This window comes from Haliotis cracherodii, unplaced genomic scaffold, assembly GCF_022045235.1.
Source record: "Haliotis cracherodii isolate W230 unplaced genomic scaffold, xgHalCrac1.p SCAF_12, whole genome shotgun sequence".
In the NCBI taxonomy this organism is placed as follows: domain Eukaryota; kingdom Metazoa; phylum Mollusca; class Gastropoda; order Lepetellida; family Haliotidae; genus Haliotis; species Haliotis cracherodii.
The window spans coordinates 20,835,011-20,862,294 of NW_027266267.1; the positions used below are offsets into that span (position 1 = coordinate 20,835,011).

General features: G+C 43.0%; 1 protein-coding gene and 1 pseudogene across 1 annotated transcript in view; both read left to right on the forward strand.

Moving 5' to 3' along the window:
- The window catches only part of LOC139457167 (ankyrin repeat domain-containing protein 17-like), an 89,282-nt gene that overhangs the window by 11,742 nt on the left and 50,256 nt on the right, over positions 1-27,284 (forward strand). The window contains exons 6-7 of the mRNA XM_071238591.1: positions 3,661-3,669; positions 22,516-22,532. Of these exons, the coding sequence (XP_071094692.1) occupies positions 3,661-3,669; positions 22,516-22,532 (26 nt within the window). The remainder of the gene's footprint in view (positions 1-3,660; positions 3,670-22,515; positions 22,533-27,284) is intronic.
- Positions 10,112-11,108, forward strand: LOC139457995 (uncharacterized; annotated as a pseudogene).

Genomic DNA, 27,284 nt, shown 5'->3' on the forward strand with positions numbered 1-27,284 from the left:
GCTGGTGTATAGACAGTATTTCTTTCCGCCTGATATAGATGTTCGTGGTTCACTGGTACATTAGGGATGACCAAGACTGGTTACATCGTATAGTTAACCACTTGGTAGCCATTCGAAGCGAGGCAATGAGATCAGCTGATCGTTCATTCCACGACACTTTGTTGATGGTTTGCAGTCGGTACTGAAAGTGGTTGTCTTTGATGTTTGAATATCACACTTTTAGAATTACACAGATTTTCATTGTATACATACCCATATCTATGTTGTAGTATCGCCAATCACGCTACATCATATGCATACATTTCAGTACAGCGGTAAGGTGATGGGGTACGCGAAATGTGAAGGTCTTATGCAACGTAAAGTTGATAGTTGACTAAATGTTGTGAATTTCGACAGCAACACATGTACGTATTTGTCAGGTATATAACTGAGAGAAGTGTGAAATGTTTTAAAGAAATTGCCAAAGAAAACAGGCAGTGACAAATAATGTCATCAGCTAGATAGCACAATACAATGTTCACTATAAAAGAAATGAAAATCACTCAAACGGATTTTGATACTTAAGCGTTAGTTGGTGCATGTTGCATAAAAAAAGATTTTATGGATGAATGGTGGCTGTTTTGTATTGCAAAATACTACCGTGATTATATTTCTAAATGGTAAATAAAAGAGTGGCTGAGGGGCAGGGCCAAAAAGAGTTTATAACTTGGACACATTTAAAATCCCCACGGTATAACCATATGTACAATTGCTGAGTAGAATGAGAGGAATGCAGGATCTTGCCTTCCATTATATGCACATTCTCTGTCAGAAAATAGATTGTTGCATGCATATGTAGCAATCATGTGATTTTGATTTTATATTTTCGATGCCATTCCTATTCATCTGGAACTTTTTCAGTTATTCCTTTTAAATATTGTTTCAACTTCAATAAACTTGATTTGTATATAAAAAAAACCTTTGCCTTTGTTTTCATTTATGTTCCACTCCACAGCCATGTGAAGTTATAGTTATCCTGTGATGTGCCGCAGCTTTTCCTTTTAACCATTACTGCAGCACAGTGACAAAAGTTATTTCCCGATGGATGTTATTTTACTGTTCAAAAATTGATTTGCTTGACTAGTCCAGAATGGCTGATTAGTTTTGTACTAGTTTAGTACATAAATTTGTCCGAAACAACTCAATGTTGTATAAACAAAGTGGGTGTGGGGCTTAATAGCTGATTTACCGGAAAATTTTAGAAGTTGTCTTCCCATACAGATGGAGGTGAAATGGGGTTTAACGTCATGTCCAAGATTATTGTAGATATATAGCGACGTACATGCACGAGTGTGTAAGTGTTTGTATGGCTGTTTGCACTAGTCTTGACTGATGCCGATTTATAGTGCTAGTTCACTGAGATGCCATGCCGCAGTTGAACATTAATAACCCATTCAGACACAGTATACTGACTCAGAGCCGAGCAGTCCTTGTTTGAGCCCCTAAATGCCGAGCGCAAGACAGGGTAACAACAAGTACCATCTATTAACGTCTTTTGGTATGATGCGGCTTGGGATCGAACCCCGGACCTTCCGCTCCCCGGGCGGACGCTCTACCACTAGGCGACGGAGGCAGTCATTTTCACCGCATTTGATACTCGTCATTGTATAGATGGATTGGGGCCCGATGGGAGAAAGTGAATCCTAACTTGGAATCTATATAGACATATGCTTGACATCATAGCTCAAATTCATTCATGTTTCCAAAATATGCCTTGGAGTCTGTTTCCATCCCTGGTGACCGGCTCGAAAAGGTCTTTGGGTCATAATTACCTAAAACATAGTCATCCCCATCGTATATACCCAAGCTCATCGTTAGACAATACATCCATGCTTCCAGGACTGGCCCTTCTGTTCATCTGTCCGGCACTCCCAAAGGAGTTACATCCAGTGTGCTTTGGCAATCATCAGATGATTGTAATACAGATAGAGCTCATTCTTAATTTCATCAGTCGTCTAAGGCGCTGCGATTCGCTGTGCAGAGTTGCGTCCCTTGGTAACTGCTAACGTGGTTCCGTCCCTTGGTAACTGCTAACGGCAGTGACGCTAATTGACCTCCCCTCTCACTGCCTCTCACTCACTTGATGATTCGACCAATATGTTTAGTGTAATCAGAAAGGCACATGTACCCCTGAAAGCCAGTATTTGTTTTGCACGTGCAAGACGCTATTTGATTGTTTGTCATCTTACCCGACGGCGTCAATTGCTATTCATAAAATCAATCACCGGATTGTCTGGTCTATGGTGTTGATTGCGTCTTGTTTTGGGTGAGCGAGTGAGTTTGGTTTAACGCTGCTTTTGACGCATTTCAGTTGTATAACGGCGTGTCATCTTGAGATGGTGATATAAGTGATAAGTGATGGCGCTTACCACTTTGGGGAACTAAAAGAGCATAGCTACGGTACTGACAAACCTAGAAACATAATCATGGTGAACGGGAGATTACCTTAACGCCACATGCAGCCATATTCCAGCCATATGGAGACACGCGTCAACCAAGTCAGTGAGCCTGACCACCCGATCCCGTTCATCGCCTCTTACATCAAACATGGGTTACTGAAGACATATTCCTTTTGTTTTCCTGCCTTTACGGACATGTGATGAATGGAAATAACTGATGTGAGTAGTTGTCTACATCAGTGTAGGACCGCTCAGGATTTCAGGACAAAGATGGCGGCCCATCCGTTTCCGGTGGCGTGCGCCTCCAAGATGGCGTCACATCCGTTTCCGGTGGCGTGCGCATCCAAGAGGGCGGCCCATCCGTTTCCGGTGGCGCGCGCCTCCAAGATGGCGTTGCACCCGTTTGCGGTGGCGTGCGCACCTCCAAGAGGGCTGCACCTCCGTTTCCGGTGGCTTGCGCCTCCAAGATGGCGTCGCACCCGTGTCCGGTGTCGTGCGCACCTCCAAGAGGGCGTTGCCTCCGTGTCCGGTGGTGCGTGCACCTCCAAGAGGACGTTGCCTCCGTTTTCCGGGTGAGGAGGAGGAGGAGGAGGGAGGGAAGGGAAAAAAAACCCAGGGAAGCGGTCGTAAAAGGTGAACACGAAAAGAGTTTTGTTGTCGTTGTTGTTGTTGTTGTTCTAAACATAGACGTGGTGGTGGTGGTGGAGGGAGGGAGGGAGGGAAGGAAGGAGGAGGCGGGTTCATGGTGTGGGGGTTTAAGGGTCGTCAAAGCAAAGGCTGAAAGCGTTCTTTCGGGAGAGATAGATGTCTGACGTTTTGATGATTACATGCAACACGCAACAGTACAAAGGCACGGGTGGACAGTCATTTGGCGTCTTACAGGACACCTACTGGTGTGCGTTAAACGACGCATGTAGGTGTCCTTCAGCACAGTGTTGCAATACACGCATTTGAAAGTCCCCTCCCAAGCCCTTGTACCAAGGGCGTACACGGGCAGACACCCTTGACGTCTACCACATTGCCATGGTGGAGACAATGGTGGTGATGTTATTATCTCAGTAGAAATCAGTTCCAGATCCCAGTTTTCAGACATGTTGTTGCTGTTGCTGCTCATGATGATGATGATTTCTTTTTACAAGTGGCACTGATCCACTCGAATCCACACTTGTTTTATAGGAGAGACACTGACACCCTGCTTCCTGGTTGGTTACCCAGGCAGCAGCTCCGATTGGTTCGTTCTGGTGCCTGGCCTGCATCTCGGTTTTCCAAAACGGACCGACCCCTGTGTTTCTTTTCCATAGGAAATGGATTTTACCATGGGAGAGAAAGCACAACCCCGGTTCGACCATTCAGAGCCCAGCATGGTCCGAGCGCCGCCTCTGATTGGTCGACAACCCAGGCTTCGGATTGGTCCGATTTCGATCCGTTTTTTTTTCTTGGGTAGCCTTGGTATTATTTTTAGGTAGACGGTCGTGGACCTTCATAGGTAGGCATGAACGTGGGAATGCCTACGTGATGTACATTGTGTCACCCCCATGCCAATCGGAATGTCATGTGTGTGTGTGTTTGTCTTCAAACAGACGTTGACGTTGATCCATAGAATGATACCATGCCTACGCGATGTACGTCATGTTGCCAGACACACGTGGTGTTTCACGCCTGTTGTCAGGCAAAACGTGATGTCATGTGAGTGTGTGTGACTACAAACATTGATTTAGTATTGAGATGGATAGAGAACGATCGATACACATGCGTGACGTTTGCACACGTGATGTACTTAGTGTCATGTACTTCAAATTATTATTATTATTATTTAATGATACCGAGGTGTTGACACTCGTGTAGGTCTACAGACGTACTGTGACACATGTTTTCATGCACATGTGTTGCTTGACTCAAGTCTCCATGCACATGTGGTGTACTACGTGTCTCTATTTATATGTTTATATATATATTTATATCTATTTATTTTATTTTGACACGTACCATGGTGGTGTCACGCGTAGACGTATGCCTCCAAGAGACCTAGGGGAGGGTGTGGGTTCTTTGTTTTGGATTGTGGGGTTGGCAAAGCAAAGGATGAAAGTTGTCTTTGGGGTGAGATGGGTGGCCCTGAAAGTGCCGTTTTGGGAAAGAAAAACTTCTGCTGCTGTCCAAGAAGAATCATCATGTCCAAGCTTAATGACAAGACTAGGATCGTCGAAGCGATACTTGTAGCCATCTGGATATGTCACCACTTGTGGGTCCAACAAAGAAAAGAAAATAATTCTTGAACAGGAACTTGAACAGGAACGCAGGACACAGGAAACGTCCTCCTAGGCATCCGGTCGTGCTACGTCATTCGTGTTCTTCTGATTCACCTTCTCCTCGCAGAGATAGTGTAGCTGTAGCTTCTTCTTGTGTTTCACCAGGCCGGTTAGCCACAGTGTGGGGACCACCTGTGGTGTTCCACCTAAGGATCGTCGTTGGGCGCCGATCGTCTCAGCCGCACACCACATTGGAAACAGTACACGCCATCGGCACCCCCTGTTTAGGCAAAGCCCGCATGGGCCATCTCTTCAGCAGTCTGATTCATTTGCATAGGCCACGTCTCAAACGAAGCGAGCCTTCTTTCAAACCGTAGATAATAGGGCGATGGTGTGTTACTGAGCAGTGACAACGCATTCTCAGCATCCGTACTCTTACTCCAACATCCACGAGTATCTGCACTGTCCATCACAAAATCTCCGTCACGAGTCGTCCTACCACTCTTCTTTGTTTCAGCCATTCTTGGTTTTATAAAATAAATTTTACAAGTGACACTGATCCACTCGAATCCACTCTTGTTTTATAGAAGAAGGACCGGATCGAAAATGGCTGCTTCCCCGTTGGTCCAAAACGCAACGCACTGTTTGGTTCTTTCCGGTGCCTGGTCTGCACCTCGGTTTTCTAAAACGACCCGACCCTTGTGTTTCTTTTCCATAGGAAATGGATTTTACCATGGGAGAGAAAGCACAACTCGGCTCGGGTGCTGTCTTCTGATTGGTCGGTGATGTCTTCTGATTGGTCAACAACCCAGGCTTCGGATTGGTCCGATTTCGATCCTTTATTGGGGGAAGGGTTGTCCATATCAGACGTTCATCAGACACGCATCGCTATCATGACAAGCAACCAAAGTACGCCCTATCGTTTGGAGAGGAAAGACACCACCCGCTCCAGACGGTTAAGAACTGCTAATCATACGTACCGTTTGACTTTCAACCCAGACTACTTGGACACCGTACCACCGGACCGCATTCTCATGGAACTGCCAGCTTTATTTGACAGAGTGATCGATGACTTTTATCAACATATGTCAGGTCAGAAGGGAGATCGTATTGGTCTAGGTATCGATCATCCCGCTTTGAACACTCCCATACGGATTCCCTTTCGTCGCTTTGAAGATCTCCATGGGTTAAATATTTTACATGCCGTGGAAAAAGTCCAACAGTCCAACAAAGACCTGAACATCGATGCCACCATGGTTGTGACTTTACTACAAGTAGCAGATCCCGACAGGCTAGGATCGGGCAGTGGTGCTCCCCGGCTGAAAAAACGTGATTGGACTCGAAGCTTTTTTAACACGCAAAAAGTGTATTGTACGGATCAAGAACGAAGATCAAGCCCCACCCTCTGACCCCAGAATGGGAAACCCAGCAAAAGAGACTGACGAGAACGGTTCGGGTCGACGTTCAAGGCATACGGGCACGGGGCTTGTTTTGACGCCTTGGCCTGCCTGAAGGCCCCTGTCAGGGCCTGGACGACCTCGCACGCGTGGGACGGGCTTGACCCACCTGAATTATCAACTGAAAGTCTACAGTCAAGAGGTGGACCAGAGACTGTTGTACAAGTGTGATGAGGCTCCACCCCACGCCATCGTGCTACATTTATATCATCATGATCAGCACTACGATGTCATCACTTCCATGCCAGCTTTTTATGGGTCTAACCATTATCGCGAACACTGCGACCAACGTTACGACCATCCCGAAAAACACCCCTCCACCAAGCAATACCGCTGTCACTGCTGCCTCCACTCTAGCTATTGCGGACCAAAGGAAAAGCACGGGATCCCTTGCTTGACATGTCAACGTTGGTTCCCAAATCAACAGTGTTACACCCAACATCTCCAGTCACCGTCAAAGGGAAAACCCAGCGCCTGTCAATCGATTCACAGGTGCCCAACCTATTTTCAGCTGGTCCGTGTCTTGGAGACTCCCATGGGTCACCACGAGTGCTCAGATGAAGAACATCCCTGCTTGGTGTGCCGAGACCCCATGACCCCAGACCATCGCTGTTACATGACACCTCTCCGTGAAGAAAACGAGGATGAGGAGGGGGAGGAAGAGGGGGAGGAGGGGGAATAGGAACAACATCACCTACGAGACAATGTCCAATATGTCTTCTACGATTTTGAATGCATGCGAGACACGGGGGAACACATTCCAAATTTGTGCGTGGTGCAGTTGGGATGTGGACGGTGCATCAGTGAAGTGAACAAGGACTTGTGCAAACACTGTCCATGGAGAGAAGAAGGGTATGGTCCCAGCCGTGAGATCGTGTTTCGAGGCCACACCATGCGACATGATGTGTGTGTGTGGTTGACCACGCTGGCTGAAACACCCAAGAAGAAGAAGAAGAAGAACCACGAGGAAGAGGAGGACAGCACACGCAAGGGCACAACAGCACGCCTGGGGAAAAGAAAACGGGATGGAGCCCCCTCAAGAAACCACGCTTCAAAACGTCAATGACATTCATCACCCCAGCAGGAGGAAGAGGAAGAGGAAGAGGGGAAGATGTCATGGAAGTGGAGAAAACAAAGAAGCCAAAGAACAAGAACACCGCCACCAATACAGTCCAGAAGGAGAATCGCATTTATGTGATGGCCCATAATGCACGATCCTATGATTTACACTTGGTCCTGAAGGGTCTGTCCCCTCTCCTGGTGAAACTCCCCACCAAGATTCGAAATGGTCAACAAATTTTGCAGGTGACCCTGGGACGGTTGTGTTTCGAAGACAGCTTAAATTTCATACCTTACCCCCTGAAAGCATTTCCCAAGAGCTTTGGGCTGAGAAAACTGAAGAAAGGGTACTTTCCTCACTTTTTCAATACCAGACCTACTGAGGTCCCTATCCACCAGCCGTCATGTACGATCCCGATGGCATGTCTCCCGCGGAACGCACAGTCTTCCTCCAGTGGCATACCCAAAAAGTGCAAGAAGGAGTCTTGTTCGACTTACAAGGAGAACTTTGAGCCTACTGTCAGAGCGATGTGGACATTTTGAGATGAGGATACGCTGACTTCCGACAGAACGCCATCAACTCAGTTGGCATGGATCCCTTTGTAGAAGTGATGACAGCTGATGCGTTCACCATAAAATCCTTCGTAAAACACGACCTGAAACCCAATACCATAGCTATTCTTCCACCTCTAGGCTACCAACCCAAGAGAAACTATTCCCAAGCCTGTATGCACTGGCTCAATTATCTGATGGAAACGCGGCCCCATCTGCACCTCCAGCACGCCAGGAATGGAGGTGAAAAAGAGTTCACGTGTTGAGAGGGCCAACATCGGTACAGTGTGGATGGCTACGATTCAGCGACAGGCACCATCTACGAATTCCTGGGCTGTTCCTGGCATGGGTGCCAGGCCTGCCACACCGACACCCACTACCGCTTGAGTCTCTTGAGTCCACACCCTGAGGTGAAACGGATCGTCACCTTGTGGGAGTACGAGTTTACGAAAATGCAACAGGTGGACTCTGCTCTGCATGCTTTCTTGCAGGGGCCCCACTGTATCCACGTCCCTGGGCCGCTGAACCCTCGCGACGCCTTCTATGGAGGACGCACCAATGCCATGTGATTATGGTACGAAGCCCAAGAAGGTGAAACCATCAAGTACATCGATATTTGTTCCCTTTATCCATACATATGTAAGACCGGAGCATTTCCCATGGAACACCCGACCCTTCTCCATCAACCACCTGTGGACACGTTGTTTGAACTGAAAGGCCTGATCCAATGCCGTGTCCTACCCCCGAAACGACTCTACCATCAGCTACTGCCGTACAGATCGGGTGGCAAACTGCTCTGTCCTTTGTGCTGTACGTGTGCCGATACCCAATCAGACTCCCCCTGCGAGCACACGGACAAAGAGAGGTCATGGGTGGGCACGTACGCCACCGTAGAACTCCAGGAAGCCATGAAGAAGTATGACTACCAGTTGCTTCAGATCTACGACGTTTGGCATTTTGACAACTTTGCACAGCATGACCCTCACACCCAGCAAGTAGGACTCTTATATCGATCGACATTTCAAGGAGAAGCTCGAGGCCAGCGGATACCCCAAAGGATGTACGGATCATGACGCTTACATCCAGGAGATCTTCGACAAAGAAGGCATTGGGTTGGACAAGGACCGTATCGAAAAAAATCCAGGACGTCGCACGATTGCCAAGATACAACTGAATTCGCTCTGGGGCAAGTTTGGACAACGGGTAGACTACAGTCAGAACATCTATATGAACGATCCTGTACAGTACTTTGCCTTGTGGAGGAATGAACGCAATACCATCGAGGATGTCACCGTTGTCAACGAACACATGGTGGAAGTGACCTATACCCAGCAGAAAGAATTCCAAACCCCTCATTCTCATTTCAATGTCACCATCGCTGCTTGGGTCACCGCCCAATCACGTCTCAAGCTGTACGAGACCCTTGCCCTGGTGGGCCACAGTGTCTTGTACTTTGACACGGACAGCGTCATTTACATTCATCGACCCCACGACGCGAATCCAGAGCTTGGCCATTCGTTGGGTGAGTTTACAGATGAACTGGACAGAAACACCATCAAGACGTTTGTGTCAGGAGGCCCCAAAAACTATGGCTATGAGTTAATGAACCCCAGACCTGATGGAAGGCGCACGACCTGCAAAGTGCGAGGGTACACTTTGAATTAAAGAAACCAACAACATCTCAACTTTGACACAATGAAAGGACTGATACTGGGACAACGGCCTGGGAAAGAGGGGGAAAAATCGGTTTGGTTACCCTCATCACTTCATTCGCAAAGGACCTCGGTATGAAAACGCTCTTGTGACCCGACCCTCCTGAAAAGACTATCGTACAGTGTACGACAAGCGACGTCTCCCCTTTGGGTACAGAGACGACTTTCTATAATTTTTTTCATCACAACGGATCGAAACTGAATCGACATGGACCCCTACAGAAAAAACGGATCGAAATCGGACCAATCCGAAGCCTGGGTTGTCGACCAATCAGAGGCGGCGCTCGGGCCATGCTGGGCTCTGATGGGTGGAACCGGGGTTGTGCTTTCTCTCCCATGGTAAAATCCATTTCCTATGGAAAAGAAACACAGGGGTCGGTCCGTTTTGGAAAACAGAGGTGCAGGCCAGGCACCAGAACAAACCAATCGGAAAGCAGGACCAACGTGCCTTTTAATACGACCAACGCTCTCCGGTCATCACTTTTCACTGAAGGGACCAAGCAACAACATCGTCCCTCTGATTGATGTTCCTCACGTTGTTTTGGCTGTTGTCGTTTTATCTGGAAGAACAATCGACAACATCATGTCGAAACGGTTGAATGCCAAGACACGGAGCGACATGAGGGAGTGGAGATCAGAACGGTGACATGACTGCTGAACTGTGGGGTGAAGTGTACGACATGTTGTGTGCCAAGATAAAGGCAGACGACGCGTACGTCAAGATACGTTCAAAGATGAGGAAACTGACTGAACCCAAGAAAGTAGCACCGAAGAAGACGATAAAGAAGATCCAGAAGAAAAAACCCAGCAAACCAGCAGCAGCAGAAGCAGCATCCACCACCACCACCACAGCAGCTGTTGTCACCACGGCAGCAGCAACACCCACCACCACCACCACAACAGCGCCAGTCACAACCACCACTACAGCAGCAACAACAGCAGCGGCAACAGACACCGAAACGAAGGGGACATCCTTTTTGAAACCTGCAACACCTGCAAAAAGACGATCACGGAAGAAATTGTCTCTGAAGATCTCTCATCAAGAACAACTGTAAGTACCATGCTCTTCTTTGTCTCAGTCATTCTTGATGTGATGATGATGTTGATGTTGATCATGAATATGACTATTCATATGATTGACTCTGTCCTATGATTGACAGGACCCCAGATGTCAGTTCAGCCCAGTCCGTGCTAGAACAGTGTTGGGAACAAACCCCTCGGGAGCCCACCTATTCACTGAATGCACCTGTGGCGATGACTACCGGTGACAGTGATGATCATGAAGTGCTCAAGCTGGCAACTCTCCCTTCCATGGATCTGGACACGCTCCCCCTGCTTGATGCTTCTTGGTCACCAGCATCACCGGAAGATGTTCATGTCTTCTCCTCAGGTATGCCCATGGTTTGCGACGATGACAACGTTGACCAGGATCCTTATGGAGAAGCTCAACTCACTCCCCTACAACGTGAATGTAGTGTTTGCTGACACAACAACATATTAAGATACATAAGCTGCAACAGTGGCCAAGTGATGTGCCATGTCTGTTTCAGGGAGGCCATAGACTGTACTTGTTTTACTGATTGGCCTCTCACATGTTCGGGACCTGTTTGGGACAGTATGATGGAGAACCACATCTTATGGTGATCCTCATCTTCACTCGAAGAGCTTTACAACACGTAAGCTGCAACAGCGGTCAAGTGATGTGTCATGTCTGTTTCAGGGAGACCATAGACTGGACTTGTTTAACTGATGGACCTCTCACATGTTTGATGGAGAACCACATCTTAGGGTGACCCATCTTCACTCGAAGAGCTTGAAGATAGAAGAGTTGAAGATGGAAGAGGAAACGTTGTTGTTGTTGTTGTTGTTGTAGGGACATGAAAAAGCACTCCCTCCTCCATTGTGTTTTCGTATTTCCAATGTATCTGATTGTGATTGTTCATTATTAAACAGTGATTGATTGAACTGACTCTTTGTGTCTTGATTGATCTCAACTCCAATAGAGTACCGAACCGAGGGTAGATGTTGAGTTGAGATGTCGTCTACGTTGTCTGTCTGGCTGTCTGTGCGTCTGTCATGTCAGTGCACACCAAAGTGTAAAAGAGAAAGATCAGCTGCCTAGTGTCAGTCATTCCAGTACACACCATCATTACCACCGTGTGTCATGTCATGTGTCAGTCAGTCCAAACACAGGATGACGTCACGTGATGAGGTGGATGAGGTGAAGGAGGAGGTCATGACCTTCCGTTGAAGGGGGTAGGGAGGAGAGTTTCATAAAAGCAGCCGAACCCTCAGACCTTCTTTCAGTGAAGTCACAGTCATCATGGAGCAAAAACGTTTTATGAATGCCATGTCATCCTCCCGAGATGTCGTCACCGATTCCGAGTGGGTGTCTGAAAAGGCGGGAGAACAAGAAGCGAGAAAACGCCCACTCTTTATGGACGACACACTCTTGATGGACGACAACTGGCGACTCAGTGACATTCTGGAGAGACCTTTTCCTTCTTACACCTTGTGTCATCCTTCTCATCCCAACTATGATTCATTTCAAGAAACGTCTGAGGTCTTTCAAGGTCACCGTCACTATGTCTGTCTGAAGATGGACAGTCAAGAGAAGCAGAACCTGGGCCCCTGTTACAACTGTCAAGCCATGGGTCATTTCGCTGCAGATTGCCCAGGACCCAGTCGAAAGAAGACTCCTCAGGGCCCCTATTACAACTGCCAAGTCGTGGGTCATTTTGCTGCAGATTGCCCAGAACCTAGTCGAAAGAAAACGTCAGCAACACCGTCCACGTCGACATCCGTGACATCCGTGACACCCGTGGCACCCGTGACACCCGTGACACAAGTGCTTCATCTCAAAGAAGACATGCATGTCGATGTCCTCGACCTAAAAGAATGCCTCACACAACTCCGTGCAGGCATCACACCTCGTCTAGAGAAAAGAAAACGGGACAGAAGCCTCTCAAGAAAACACACTTCAAAGCGCCGACGACACCTTCAGTCCGAGGTTGAGATGGAGGTAGAGGATGAAGAAGATAGATCATCTGAACAAAGTGACTAATGCATGGGAGGACATGCTGCTCTTGGATGCGCACGCCACCGGAAACGGATGTGACGCCATCTTGGAGGCGCGCGCCACCGGAAACGGATGGGCCGCCATCTTGGTCCTGAAATCCTGAGCGGTCCAGACAACTACTGATGTGAACCCCCAGGGTATTTATGACAAATGCACAGACAGGTCGTTTTATAGATGGTGACATGCTGCAAACCCAACTGCGAATGATCGACACATGCTTGGAATGTACTTTGCAACCGATCAACAACCAGTCACCGATATAGCGCCGGTCGATCATCGCCTCATCACTGATCAAACACAACTGGGTTGCAAAGAGTCAACACGCTTGTGCACATGAAACCGATCACCGCATAGTGGAAACCAATCTGTGATTAAAATAACACCGCTTGGGACCTCTAGGACACCAATGAAATCTCCGAGCAACCAAATAGGTCGCAGCTAGTCTTTTGTGCATGGTCAAAGGACTGGTTGCGACCGAATGGGTTTTGCGACCGCTCTGAAACCTTTCAGAGACCTCCGAAACCTCATATTTTGGTCGCCAAGAGGTTGCATCGTGGTCGCGTTGTCTGTGTGACTGAAGCTTTAGTATGGTTGAGTAAATGTTTCACCTGACAACATAGGGAAACATATGGTATATGTGAAAATAAGGAATCTCATCGGACAGCATTTTTGTAACAAATGCGTCATATTTGGAAAAATCCTCCACATGTCTACCGTAAGACGTTTAAGAAACATGTTCTTTTTGCAACACAGTGGTGGCAGTTTTAGTGTTCCGGCCCAAACATTTCCTTTGTATAAGGAGCTAACCTTCTACATAAATATCCAGGGTACGACCTATTGGTCATCAACAGCAACAGAAACGCAACAATATTTAGAGAATTCATAATTTAATGAAGAACAATAGATGAAATACATTGTTGTTTACATATTGATATTCAATCTAATAGATTGGATCGATAACACATATATACTGACCCTCAACAGAATTGTCACCATGGATATATATATGACAAACCTTATTTGTCCAAACACTTTAAACATACTTCAAAAAACTTGAAAAAACTGATAATCAAGGTTGTAATTAAAGTGTCGAATTAATATTCTTAAACACAAAACTAGTCGCTGAGAAAATGGCATCACAAGTCAGTATCTCGTGTGTCCGCCATGTGCATTGATGACTGCCGTGCAACGTCGATACATAAAATGGATGAGGCGGTTGATAAAGGCGATGGGCACTTGAGCCCACACTCTGAGGAACGCCTGATGCAGTTCAGCTGCAGTTGTCGGCCTTGGTCGGACGTCATTCAGCCGTCTTTGAATCTCGTCCTACAGGTGCTCAGTGGGGTTTAAATCACTGCATGGTTCTGAAGCCATTCTGCTGGATGAAGTCGTTGCTCTCGCAGTGTGGGCACGGGCGTTATCATGCTGAAACTGGGCGACGTGCCAAGACTTGATCAATGTACCGCGCTGCTGTGACACCAATGCCTCTCCCTGAACCGATGGTCTGGACGACCACAGGGCCGACCCTCTGTGCAAGAACAATTCCACCACACAGCATGCTGCTCGGACCACACCACGAGTCTCTCAACAACTCAAGCATCCGAATAACGTTCCCCATGGCGTGGCCAGACTCTCTCTCTGCCATATGCTGTTGAGATACAGAATCGGCTCTCGTCTGAAGAGAGGACTCTTCTCCACTTCTGGTCGCGCCAAAGCTGGTGCTGTGTTGCCCACTACAGACGGTCCCGGCGATGACGTGGTGTCAGAATGAGTCCTCAGTGTGGCCTGTGACACTGGAGGTGTCTTTTCGTCAATCGTCGACTTATGGTGTCCGCACTGATGTGTCGCTTTTGTGTCCCCATGGTCTGTCGAGCAGTTTCCGCAACATTAACAAAGGGATCTTGAAGATGCTGTCGCACAATCTGACGATCCTGTCGTCGGGTGGTGACCCTTGGTCTTCCACTACGTGGCCGGTCATCTGTAGTGTTGGTGGTCTGGTACTGTTGCTGGAGCCTGTATATGTCCTTACGTGGCCTTGAAATGCATTGGCTACTTGCCGGGCGGTTTGTCCAGCTTGCAATCGTCCAAGGGCAGGGTGTCGCTGATTTCTTTTCAATCTTGGCATGTGGTACAAATTCAATAACGAATGAATGTGGGTAGATTCTTACAGGGCAAAAAATGGGGGAACGCACGTACATTTCAATTGGCACGGGACTCACGTGCATCTGGTTACCCTGGCCGTTGCCGTGATGCCGGTTTTATTGTCATCTGCTTTGGGGTTTTTTATCATCAAATTTCATTTTCCCAGACAAGGCAATGTCAAATTTTAGAAACTAGACAATCCAGTGACTGATATTATATAAAGCGACCGCGTCATCGGGGCAAATTGACACGACATCAACGACGTCACGGAGTCTGACCAGCCCGATCCACAAAGTAGCATCTTGCCTCCAGCATAGTTAATTATACTTCAACTTATACCAGGGGATCCACACGAAGGTGTTGATATAGGGGGAACGCACGTACGATATGTACAGCATGCTTTGATGAACGGATTACCACCGTTAACAGTGTATTGGTGCGTAATAACACGTTTACACTGTGTAACATATTGTTGAAGCACGGGAAACTCATATACACTGTGTAACATGTGGTATAATATGTGTTGATGTAAGGTACTACGTGTACAATATGTGTTGATGTAAGGTAACACGTGTACACTATGTGTTGATGTAAGGGTACCACGTGTACAACATGTGTTGATGTCAGGGTAACACGTGTACAATATGGTTTGATTTAAAGGTAACACGTGTAAAATATGTGTTGATGTAAGGGTAACACGTGTACAATATGTGTTGATGTAAGGGTAACACGTGTACAATATGTGTTGACGTAAGGGGAGCATGTGTACAATATGTGTTTATTACTTGCCCGTGAAGAGATCACCCGTTTAATAAACATACAGCTGTATTACACATTGTGTAATACCAAAATGCGTGCTTATGTACTCTCGGAACACGTTTCAGGAACAAATATTGAAAGCTCTCAACAGCCCTTGGCTTATTCAACGACATTGCGTGTGGAGTTGATAGATCACTGAGAGGAGCTTATGCACACTCGATGACCCCAGCAACCTTGTTGCTAGGCTGACGTCACATGGCATTGTTTCGCCGATGGGTCTTGCATCAAAATTCCACAAATTACGTCATCGGGTATTGTGACGTTATTGTAAACTTTGAGGTGCAAGGCCCGTTCCACAAGGCGATCGTATTGTAGCGCAACGATAGTCGTTAGTCTAAGTTAAAGTATGTGAGTTGCGATAGTCTTAGCCCTACGATAATTTTGTGAATTCTAAAGGTGGACCGTTGTATGGTATTAAATTCATACCTTTCAACTTTTGACGTGTTTGAAGTATTATTCTGTTAAACTCAATTGGACTATGCCGTGGATCGTGTGGGTGTCAGCTAGCCTATTCATACTCAACAGTATAATTCTAAAAATGTTGTAAATGGCAAGTAATAAATAAAATACTAAACTCGCTCCCGTGTAATATGCCGTGGATCGTGTGGGTGTCAGCTAGCCTTTTCATACTCAACAGTATAATTCTAAAAACGTTGTAAATGGCAAGTAATAAATAAAATACTAAACTCGCTCCCGTGTAAAACCAATTTTATGAAACTCGTGAATAATTGTGGTATCTGACGAGCGAAAGCGAGTCAGATACCAGAACTATTCACTCGTTTCATAAAATTGGTATTTCACGGGAGCTCGTTTAGTATTCTCTATTAATGTTAAGCGTAACACTTGTACAATAAGTGTTGATGTAAAGGTAACACGTGTAAAATATGTGTTGATGTAAGAGTGACAAGTGTACAATATGTTTGATGTAAGGTACCAAGTGTACAATAAGTGTTGATATAAGGTACCACGTGTACAATATGTGTTGACGAAAGGGTAACACGTGTACAACATGTGTTGATGTAAGGGTAACACCTGTACAATATGTGTTGATGTAAGGTAACATATGTACACTGTGTGTTGATGTAAGGGCAACACGTGTACAATATGTCTTGATGTAAGGGTAACACGTGTACAATATGTGTTGATGTAAGGGTAACACCTGTACAATATGTGTTGATGTAAGGGTAACATGTGTACACTATGTGTTGATGTAAGGGCAACACGTGTACAATATGTGTTGATGTAAGGTAACACGTGTACAATATGTGTTGATGTAAGGGTAACATGTGTACAATATGTGTTGATGTAAGGGTAACATGTGTACAATATGTATTGATGTAAGGTAACACGTGTACAATATGTGTTGATGTAAGGGTAACACGTGTACAATATGTATTGATGTAAGGTAACACGTGTACAATATGTGTTGATGTAAGGTAACATATGTACAATATGTGTTGATGTAAGGGCAACACGTGTACAATATGTGTTGATGTAAGGGTAACATGTGTACAATATGTGTTGTTGTAAGGGCAACACGTGTACAATATGTGTTGATGTAAGGTAACACGTGTACAATATGTGTTGATGTAAGGGTAACATGTGTACAATATGTATTGATGTAAGGTAACACGTGTACAGTATGTGTTGATGTAAGGGCAACACGTGTACAATATGTGTTGATGTAAGGGTAACATGTGTACAATATGTATTGATGTAAGGTAACACGTGTACAATATGTGTTGATGTAAGGGCAACACGTGTAGAATATGTGTTGATGTAAGGTAACACGTGTACAATATGTGTTGATGTAAGGGCAACACGTGTACAATATGTGTTGATGTAAGGGTAACACGTGTACAATATGTGTTGATGTAAGGGTAACACGTGTACAATATGTGTTGATGTAAGGGCAACACGTGTACAATATGTATTGATGTAAGGTAACACGTGTACAATATGTGTTGATGTAAGGGCAACACGTGTACAATATGTATTGATGTAAGGTAACACGTGTACACTATGTGTTGATGTAAGGGTAACACGTGTACAATATGTGTTGATGTAAGGGTAACACATGTACAATATGTGTTGATGTAAGGGTAACACATGTACAATATGTGTTGATGTAAGGTAACACATGTACAATATGTGTTGATGTAAGGTAACACGTGTACAATATGTGTTGATGTAAGGGTAACATATGTACAATATGTGTTGATGTAAGGGTAACACGTGTACACTATGTGTTGATATAAGGGTAACACATGTACAATATGTGTTGATGTAAGGGTAACACATGTACAATATGTGTTGATGTAAGGGTAACACGTGTACAATATGTGTTGTTGTAAGGGCAACACGTGTACAATATGTGTTGATGTAAGGTAACACGTGTACAATATGTGTTGATGTAAGGGTAACATGTGTACAATATGTATTGATGTAAGGTAACACGTGTACAGTATGTGTTGATGTAAGGGCAACACGTGTACAATATGTGTTGATGTAAGGGTAACATGTGTACAATATGTATTGATGTAAGGTAACACGTGTACAATATGTGTTGATGTAAGGGCAACACGTGTAGAATATGTGTTGATGTAAGGTAACACGTGTACAATATGTGTTGATGTAAGGGTAACACGTGTACAATATGTATTGATGTAAGGTAACACGTGTACAGTATGTGTTGATTTAAGGGTAACACATGTACAATATGTGGTGATGTAAGTGTAACACATGTACAATATGTGTTGATGTAAGGGTAACACATGTACAAAGTGTGTTGATGTAAGGGTAACACGTGTACAATATGTGTTGATGTAAGGTAACACGTGTACAATATGTGTTGATGTAAGGGTAACACGTGTACAATATGTGTTGATGTTAGAGTGACATGAGTAAACTATGTGTTGATGTAAGTGTGACACATGTAGAATATGTGTTGATGTAAGGCAACACGTGTACACTATGTGTCGATGTAAGGGTAACATGTGTACAATATGTGTTGATGTAAGGTTAACACATGTAGAATATGTGTTGATGTAAGGCAACACGAGTAAAATATGTGTTGGTGTAAGGGAAACACATGTAGAATATGCTGAAAGAGAAACATGTGTTTTCTATGTATTCTACTATGACATTGATGAATGGTTGATTCTGATTGGTTTAAAAGAGGTTTCCTTTTTGCTACGGAAACCCCTTTCAAATATATTAAGCCTTTTCACAAAAAAGTGCGTATGAATACATAAATAGCCTACATATCGATTCATAGAAAATGGCTGCCGATCGCGAAGCACTCGGTTCCAAGTTATAATAAAGAGGTTCCAAATTATATTAAAGAGGTATCTATTCTACAGTGGGACTGCATCAAAATTCAAAACACAGTAGGTTTATCTCCAAAATAATATATATGTTGCTGTAACAGAAACAGGTGAATACTATGTAATATATGTGGTGATGTAAGCGAAACAGGTGTATACTTTGTAATATATGCGTTGCTTTAAGGGAAATAGGTGTTTACTATGTAACATAGTTGTTGCTGTAAGAGAAACAGGTGAATACTATGCAATGTATGTGTTGCTGTAAGAGAAACAGGTGTATACGTTGTAACATAGGTGTTGCTGTAAGAGAAACAGGTTTATACTTTGTAATATAGGTGTTGCTTTAAGGGAAATAGGTGTTTACTATGTAACATAGGTGTTGCTGCAAGAGAAACAGGTGTATACTTTGTAATATAGGTGTTGCTTTAAGGGAAATAGGTGTTTACTATGTAACATAGGTGTTGCTGCAAGAGAAACAGGTGAATACTATGTAATATATGTGGTGATGTAAGCGAAACAGGTGTATACTTTGTAATATATGCGTTGCTTTAAGGGAAATAGGTGTTTACTATGTAACATAGTTGTTGCTGTAAGAGAAACAGGTGAATACTATGCAATGTATGTGTTGCTGTAAGAGAAACAGGTGTATACGTTGTAACATAGGTGTTGCTGTAAGAGAAACAGGTCTATACTTTGTAATATAGGTGTTGCTTTAAGGGAAATAGGTGTTTACTATGTAACATAGGTGTTGCTGCAAGAGAAACAGGTGTATACTTTGTAATATATGCGTTGCTTTAAGGGAAATAGGTGTTTACTATGTAACATAGGTGTTGCTGTAAGGGAAATAGGTGTTTACTATGTAACATAGGTGTTGCTGCAAGAGAAACAGGTGCATACTATGTAACGAGCGAACACTTTAACCACTAGGCTACCCGACCGCACATTTAGATTGACGGGAATACATTGTTGCATGGTATTAGTCTATGAGTGGGTCATATCTAATCTGTACCTTTTCTGAAGGTTCAAACAGTTTTCGTGAAATAAGTGGCAATGATGGTGAGACATTTACTTGAATGCGTTTCGAGAATGACAGAAATACATGCAACAAGGAAATCATCATATTAATCATAGTGACTGCCGGTTTGTATCGAACATCAGCTTTCCAAATCAGCCCTGCGAAAAATGAGGTCATACACTTTCATGTGTTTTCTAAACTTTGCCATCATCGCTGCCGTGTACCCATGCTTGTTTTTGGCGTCAATATCCACAATATCTTGAGACAGAATATGTTTCACCATTTCCACTTGGCCACAGAAACAGGCCACGTGCAGGATCGTGGAACCATTACCATCAACTAAAAACCTCCTTTACTAACAAGCAAGTCAAACACGTCTTTATGTCCCTCAGCTATGGCCACCATCAATGGTGTCCATCCATTTGTTCTTTTACTGTTGATGTCCGCAATGTTCTGAGAGAGGATGAACTTTACTATCGCCACATTTCCTCCAAAACAGGCTAAATGTAGGATGTTATCACCATTACCATCAAATGCAGACACATCACCTCCTTTACTCATGACTAAATCAAACACGTCTCTATGTCCCTCAGTTGCTGCAAACATCAATGGTGTCCTCCCATACATTCCTCTACAGTTGATGTCCACAATCTTCTGTGAGAGGATGTACTTCACCATCTCCACTTGTCCTCTAAGGCAGGCCAAATGTAGGATGTTATCACCATTTGTATCCACAAGTGAAGCATTGCCTCCTTTACTCATGACTAAGTCAAACACGTCTCTATGACCCTCAGTTGCTGCAAACATCAATGGTGTCCTCCCGTATACTCCTCTACTGTTGATATCAACAATGTTCTGTGAGAGGATGTACTTCACCATCTCCACATGTCCTCCAAGACAGGCCAAATGTAGGATGTTATCACCATTTATATCCACAAGTGAAGCATTGCCTCCTTTACTCACGACTAAGTCAAACACGTCTCTTTTTCCCCAGCGTGCTGCCAACATCAATGGTGTCATCCCGTGCTCCTTCTTTCTACTGTTGAGGTCAACATGACCTTCAGTTAAGACGTGTTGCACTCGGCTAAAATCACCCTCCCTGCAGGCTTCATGGAATATGTTGTCTCCAGAGTGTCTCTTCTGATCTCGTTGCTGCTGTTGAGATCTCGAAGGATAGAACTTCTCCCTATCTGGAAATATGTTTATTGAGATTTGTTTCAACACAGCTAGTGAAGAAGTACCGGTACTATTTATGTTTACATTCTAAAGCACATTTGTTTCATCACAGAATTGAACAAATAATTGCTTTTTCAAAAACTGCTTTACATAAACATATAAATTATTCAGTCTCGTCATATCCCAACATAATTTCTGGCATCTCAAATATATCTTAAGAAAGTTGGAAATCAAGGATAATTCAATAGATAGTTTCGTTACCTGACAGTCTAAACATTTTAATTGGTCATTGGAAATATTTCTTGGGAGGTATTGTTTCTTTTTCTAGAAGTACAAATATTTGCCCTAAAACCCTTCAGTAAAATAGTACTTGCAAACCAAAAAAGGATAACTGGAAGGCTATTAACTTTTACATAGACATCTTTACATAAACATATAAATTACTCAGCCTCATCATATCCCACCATAATTTCTGACATCTCAAATATAATTTAGGAAAGTTGGAAATCAAGGTTAATTCAATAGATAGTTTCCTTATCTCACAGTCCAAACATTCTATTGGTGGATTGGAGATATTTCTTGGGAGGTACTGTTTCTTTTTCTAGACATACAAATATTTGCCCTAAAAGGAGAAATAAAATTTTGGCCCATCAACATCATATTCAAAAACAATTTCTAAAATTGTCTCAAATTCAGGAAAATTGAAATCCAGTTAAACTCGACAGATATTTTATACAATGTCTATTCCCACTCCAACCCTTAAGTAAAAAAAGTACTTGAAAACAGACAAAGGATAAGTTAAAGGCTATTACCTTTTACACAGACAGCTTTTCCAGATCGACTCACTATACACCTAGAACCGAGACTGCAAGATATGTCTGTGCAGGGACCAGCGGGTACCTTTAAACAGAAGCAAACTGTCAACTGTGTGTTCACGAATTTCTCCTCCAAAGTAGCACACTGTGTTATGCTCTGTCATTTTTTGAGAAGCATCGGTCTTTTGTCCTAGTTGAATAACAATAAAACCGACAAAACTCGTCCCATATTCAAATGAAATCTCTGCGTAAACCATGAACATGTGTTCATGAACATGTGTTTACGAATCACTATCATATTGTGATGAAGTAAGCGAAAAGATGAACGTATTCTAACCCACCGGTGGTACCCGTCACACATGCATTAATTTTTACTTGACGTTGTCTTTCTAGATATATACTGACGAAAAAATCTGTGCTTCAGTGTGCTTCACATAAAGTTCAATAAATATATAGTTATTCTGAAATGAAATAATTTATCTTGTAATACATGTTCATGAAGATATCTCCTAGACTTTAAGGTCGTAATACACAATGTGCACGTGCATGATCATGTATACTGATGAGTCCAGATTTAATCTGAACAGGTCTGATGGTCGTGCAAGGGTCTACAGGCGTCCAGGAGAACCATCTATTGCCTTCAATACACCACCCTGTTAACAAGTATGGGTTTTGTCAGTCACTTTAATCCCACCGATGACCAATATTATGTTGTTATTTTTGATAATATAACATTTACATCACTTTATGTGAAACACAGTTACATGTTTCCGTTAGTATATATATTTAGTGACTGGTTGGGTAGCAGTTAACAAGGTCAGTAAACAAGGTTTACGTACGTTAGCCTACAACCTATATATTGAACAGAAACAGGGTGGCAGACGTTAGCCTACAACCTATATACTGATCAGTAACCAAGGTGACAGACGTTAGCCTGCAACCTATATACTGATCAGTAACCAAGGTGACAGCCTCCGTTATCCTATAACATATATTGTGACCAGCATCCGTTATCCTATAACATATATTGTGACCAGCATCCGTTACCTATAACATATATTGTGACCAGCAACCGTTACCCTATTACATATATTGTGACCAGCATCCGTTACCCTATAACATATATTGTGACCAACATCCGTTACCCTATAGCATATATTGTGACCAGCATCCGTTACCCTATAGCATATATTGTGACCAGCATCCGTTACCCTATAACATATATTGTGACCAACATCTGTTACCCTATAACACATATTGTGACCAGCATCCGTTACCCTATAACATATATTGTGACCATCATCCGTTACCTATAACACATATTGTGACCAGCATCCGTTACCCTATAACACGTATTGTGACCAGCATCCGTTTGCCTGTGACATATATTTTGACCAGCATCCGTTACCCTATAACACGTATTGTGACCAGGATCCGTTACCCTGCAATATGTTGCATAGTTTTCTTCAGTTATTACCAAAATGTGATAATATTATCTGCCAGCAAACATGTTAATGCTTTTTATGTTACCTTTGAACATCAAATTGTACGGCAAAAAAGGAATCAAATTTTATTTTGGAGATTTACTAATGTTCCCACAGTCTGTTCAGTCAGTTATAAAATCTGAAAGGGGGTCGGGGGAAAACTATCATATCATATCATCCCAAAACATTGGTATTTTTTCTATGTTTCCAAAATCTGACAATACATTTAAGGAATCACTATCATTCTAATAATCCAAATGAACCAAATGATTAGAATCAAATGTTATGTCTAGACCAGGCATATAAAATGTGTGTAGGTTCAATCAAATAATTCTCATTTATCTTATGGTCGGATATTAGTGAACGCCTGATACGCAGCTATCTCAAATCATCTTGATTCTTCATGATTAACAATCTGGTTTTTTTTGCACAATATAAGCTTGTTTTGCGTCCACTTCAGTTATTCAGACTTTTTAAAACTTAACATGGTTTGGGTGTTTTTTGTCAGTCAAAAGCATCTAATTAAATTTCAGGGGAAAATACATTTCTTGCTTGTAAACAAATCGTACAAAAATAGTTTTATTCTGAAAAAATATTGGCCATGTTGTTAAGTGAGTGAATAAGGCATTTAACTTCCTCGTCCTATTTAAGCAAAAGGTGACAGGAAGCACATCTGTTGGGTGAGTGAATAGGGCTTTTCACTTCCTCGTCCTATTTAAGCGAAAAGTGACAGGAAGCACATCTGTTGGGTGAGTGAATAGGACTTTTCACTTCCTCATCCTATTTAAGCGAAATGTGACAGGAAGCACATCTGTTGAGTGAGTGAATATGGCTTTTCACTTCCTCGTCCTATTTAAGCGAAATGTGACAGGAAGCACATATGTTGAGTGAGAGAATAAAGCATTCAATTTCATTCTCCTAATTAAGAGAAATGTGACAGGAAGCACATCTGTTGAGTGAGTGAATGTGGCTTTTCACTTCCACGTCCTATTTAAGCGAAAAGTGACAGGAAGCACATCTGTTGAGTGAGTTAATAAGGCTTTCAACTTCATTCTCCTAATTTAGAGAAATGTGACAGGAAGCACATCTGTTGAGTGAGTGAATATGGCTTTTTACTTCATCGTCCCATTTAATCGAAAGGTGACAGGAAGCACATCTGTTGGGTGAGTGAATAAGGCTTTTCACTTCCTCATCCTATTCAAGCGAAATGTGACAGGAAGCACATCTGTTGAGTGAGTGAATATGGCTTTTCACTTCCTCTTCCTATTTAATTGAAAGGTGACAGGAAGCACATCTGTTGAGTGAGGCCCATTTTTATATTTTGTTGTTGATACTTATGGCTTTTATATATTCTCAACTAGTTTTAAATTGAATCTGTGATATCCTAGTTATTGTACTGTCCTTCGTTGACAGCTTTTTATTTAGTCTAATTCTTTGTATTATTAATGTACTTCTCGTCACGATATGGCTGAAATACTGCCGATGTGACGTTAAATCTTAACTCACTCACTCACTCTGTTGAGTGAGAGAATAAAGTTTTTAACTTCATTGTCCTAATTAAGAGAAATGTGACAGGAAGCACATCTGTTGAGTGAGTGAATATGGCTTTTCACTTCCTCATCCTATTTAAGCGAAATGTGACAGGAAGCACATCTGTTGAGTGAGTGAATATGGCTTTTCACTTCCTCGTCCTATTTAAGCGAAATGTGACAGGAAGCACATATGTTGAGTGAGAGAATAAAGCATTCAATTTCATTCTCCTAATTAAGAGAAATGTGACAGGAAGCACATCTGTTGAGTGAGTGAATATGGCTTTTCACTTCCTCGTCCTATTTAAGCGAAATGTGACAGGAAGCACATATGTTGAGTGAGAGAATAAAGCATTCAATTTCATTCTCCTAATTAAGCGAAAGGTGGCAGGAAGCACATCTGTTGAGTGAGTGAATATGGCTTTTAACTTCATTCTCCAAATTCAGAGAAATGAGACAGGAAGCACATTTGTTGGGTGAGTGAATATGGCTTTTCACTTCCTCATCCTATTTAAGCAAAAATGGCAGGAAGCGCATCTGTTGAGTGAGTGAATAAGGCTTTACACTTCCTCATCCAATTTAAGAGAAATCTGAACGGAAGCACATCTGTTGAGTGAGGTAATAAGGCTTTTCACTTCCTCGTCCTATTTAAGAGAAATGTGGCAGGAAGCACATCTGTTGGGTGAGTGAATAAGGCTTTTCACTTCCTCGTCCTATTTAAGAGAAATGTGGCAGGAAGCACATCTGTTGGGTGAGTGAATATGGCTTTTCACTTCCTCGTCCTATTTAAGCAAAAGGAGACAGGAAGCACATATGTTGAGTGAGAGAATAAACCTTTCAACTTCATTCTCCTAATTAAGCGAAATGTGACAGGAAGCACATCTGTTAAGTGAGTGAATATGGCTTTTCACTTCCTCGTCCTATTTAAGCAAAAGGTGACAGGAAGCACATATGTTGGGTGAGTGAATAAAGCATTTTTACTTCCTCATCCTATTTAAGCGAAATGTGACAGGAAGCACATCTGTTGAGTGAGTAAGAAAGGCTGTTCTCTTCCTCGTCCTATTTAAGAGAAATGTGACAGGAAACACATTGTGACCAGATATCCATCCCCGGAGATGATTTCAGTTTCAGCATATATTTTCACCATAAAGAAAGGAAATAAACTGAGTGGCTCAAAGCCTGAAGTCAATAATTCAATAATATTGTGATAATATTCCTACTTCTATAACATTTTTTTATAAACAATGCACATTCTTCTGAAATATAGAAAGTTTAGGAAAATGAATCACAGTGAATAACATTACATGCTACTTTAGAACAACCTTAAAGGTATCAATTTATCTGACATGTCTAAAACTCAAGCACTACATTCTGTGAAAAAAATGTTCGAAGGTTACGATAGATGTTGCAGTGATAGTACTGGGGTGTTGAAATTGTCATCAGTTTGTCTCACATTGGGTGCCTTGTTGACATCGCCATGTGTATCATCCAGAAAAGTTTATGTTGATAAAGCAATAATGTGTTTAGCTATTAATAGAAGGACACTAAAAGAAACAGTATTTCATTGAGACACTAATGCAGGTGGACGTCAGGTTCACATATTTTCAATTGCATCAGAGAATCAGAGAAACTGTTTGCTGGGTATGCTGGGTGACGTGACAAAACATGTGTTGTAGTGAAGAAATTGTCTCACTTCTTCTTTCAGAGAACAAACAATAGTCAGTTCTTTAGAAAATTTTGGATACAAGATCAATTGGTCGTTTGTCACTCTGTTGTAGTCAGGAATACGTACTGAATGAATGTATGCATGATTATGAATACTACAAGTCCACAAACTGCAAATACGGAGAGAATGTTCCGAAGCAGACATATTTACTTGCTGAAAATTAACGTTGAATATTTTGGACCGAAATAATCATACATTGCATAAGATCTTTCATAATCACTACTACTACTACTACTACTACTACTACGTCTACTACGTCTACTACGTCTACTACTACGACTACTACTACTACTACTACGTCTACTACTACGTCTACTACTACTACGTCTACTACTTCTACTAAGTCTATGCCTACGTCTACTTCTATGTCTACCACATCGACTGCTACGTATATTACTTCGACTGCCAGGGCAGGGCAGGTCAGAGCAGGGCTGTGCAGGACAGAGCACGGCAGGGCAGGATAAAGGGAACTCATGTGGCGTGGTGCCTATGTTGTGGACTTATATCAACTAAATCTTCACAATTACCATAGATAAGAGCGTCAGATTGATTGTGGTATTTGTTTCTAATTTCAGCTGTCCTACATTTACAAAGAGTTTTCGATTTATGTTTGGATCGATGAAAGTGTTCCAGTGTAAACGATAATATTCCAGCTAGTTTTCTGTCATCTGGCAAAACATTCTGTATCCACGCTTGACACTGGTTGTGA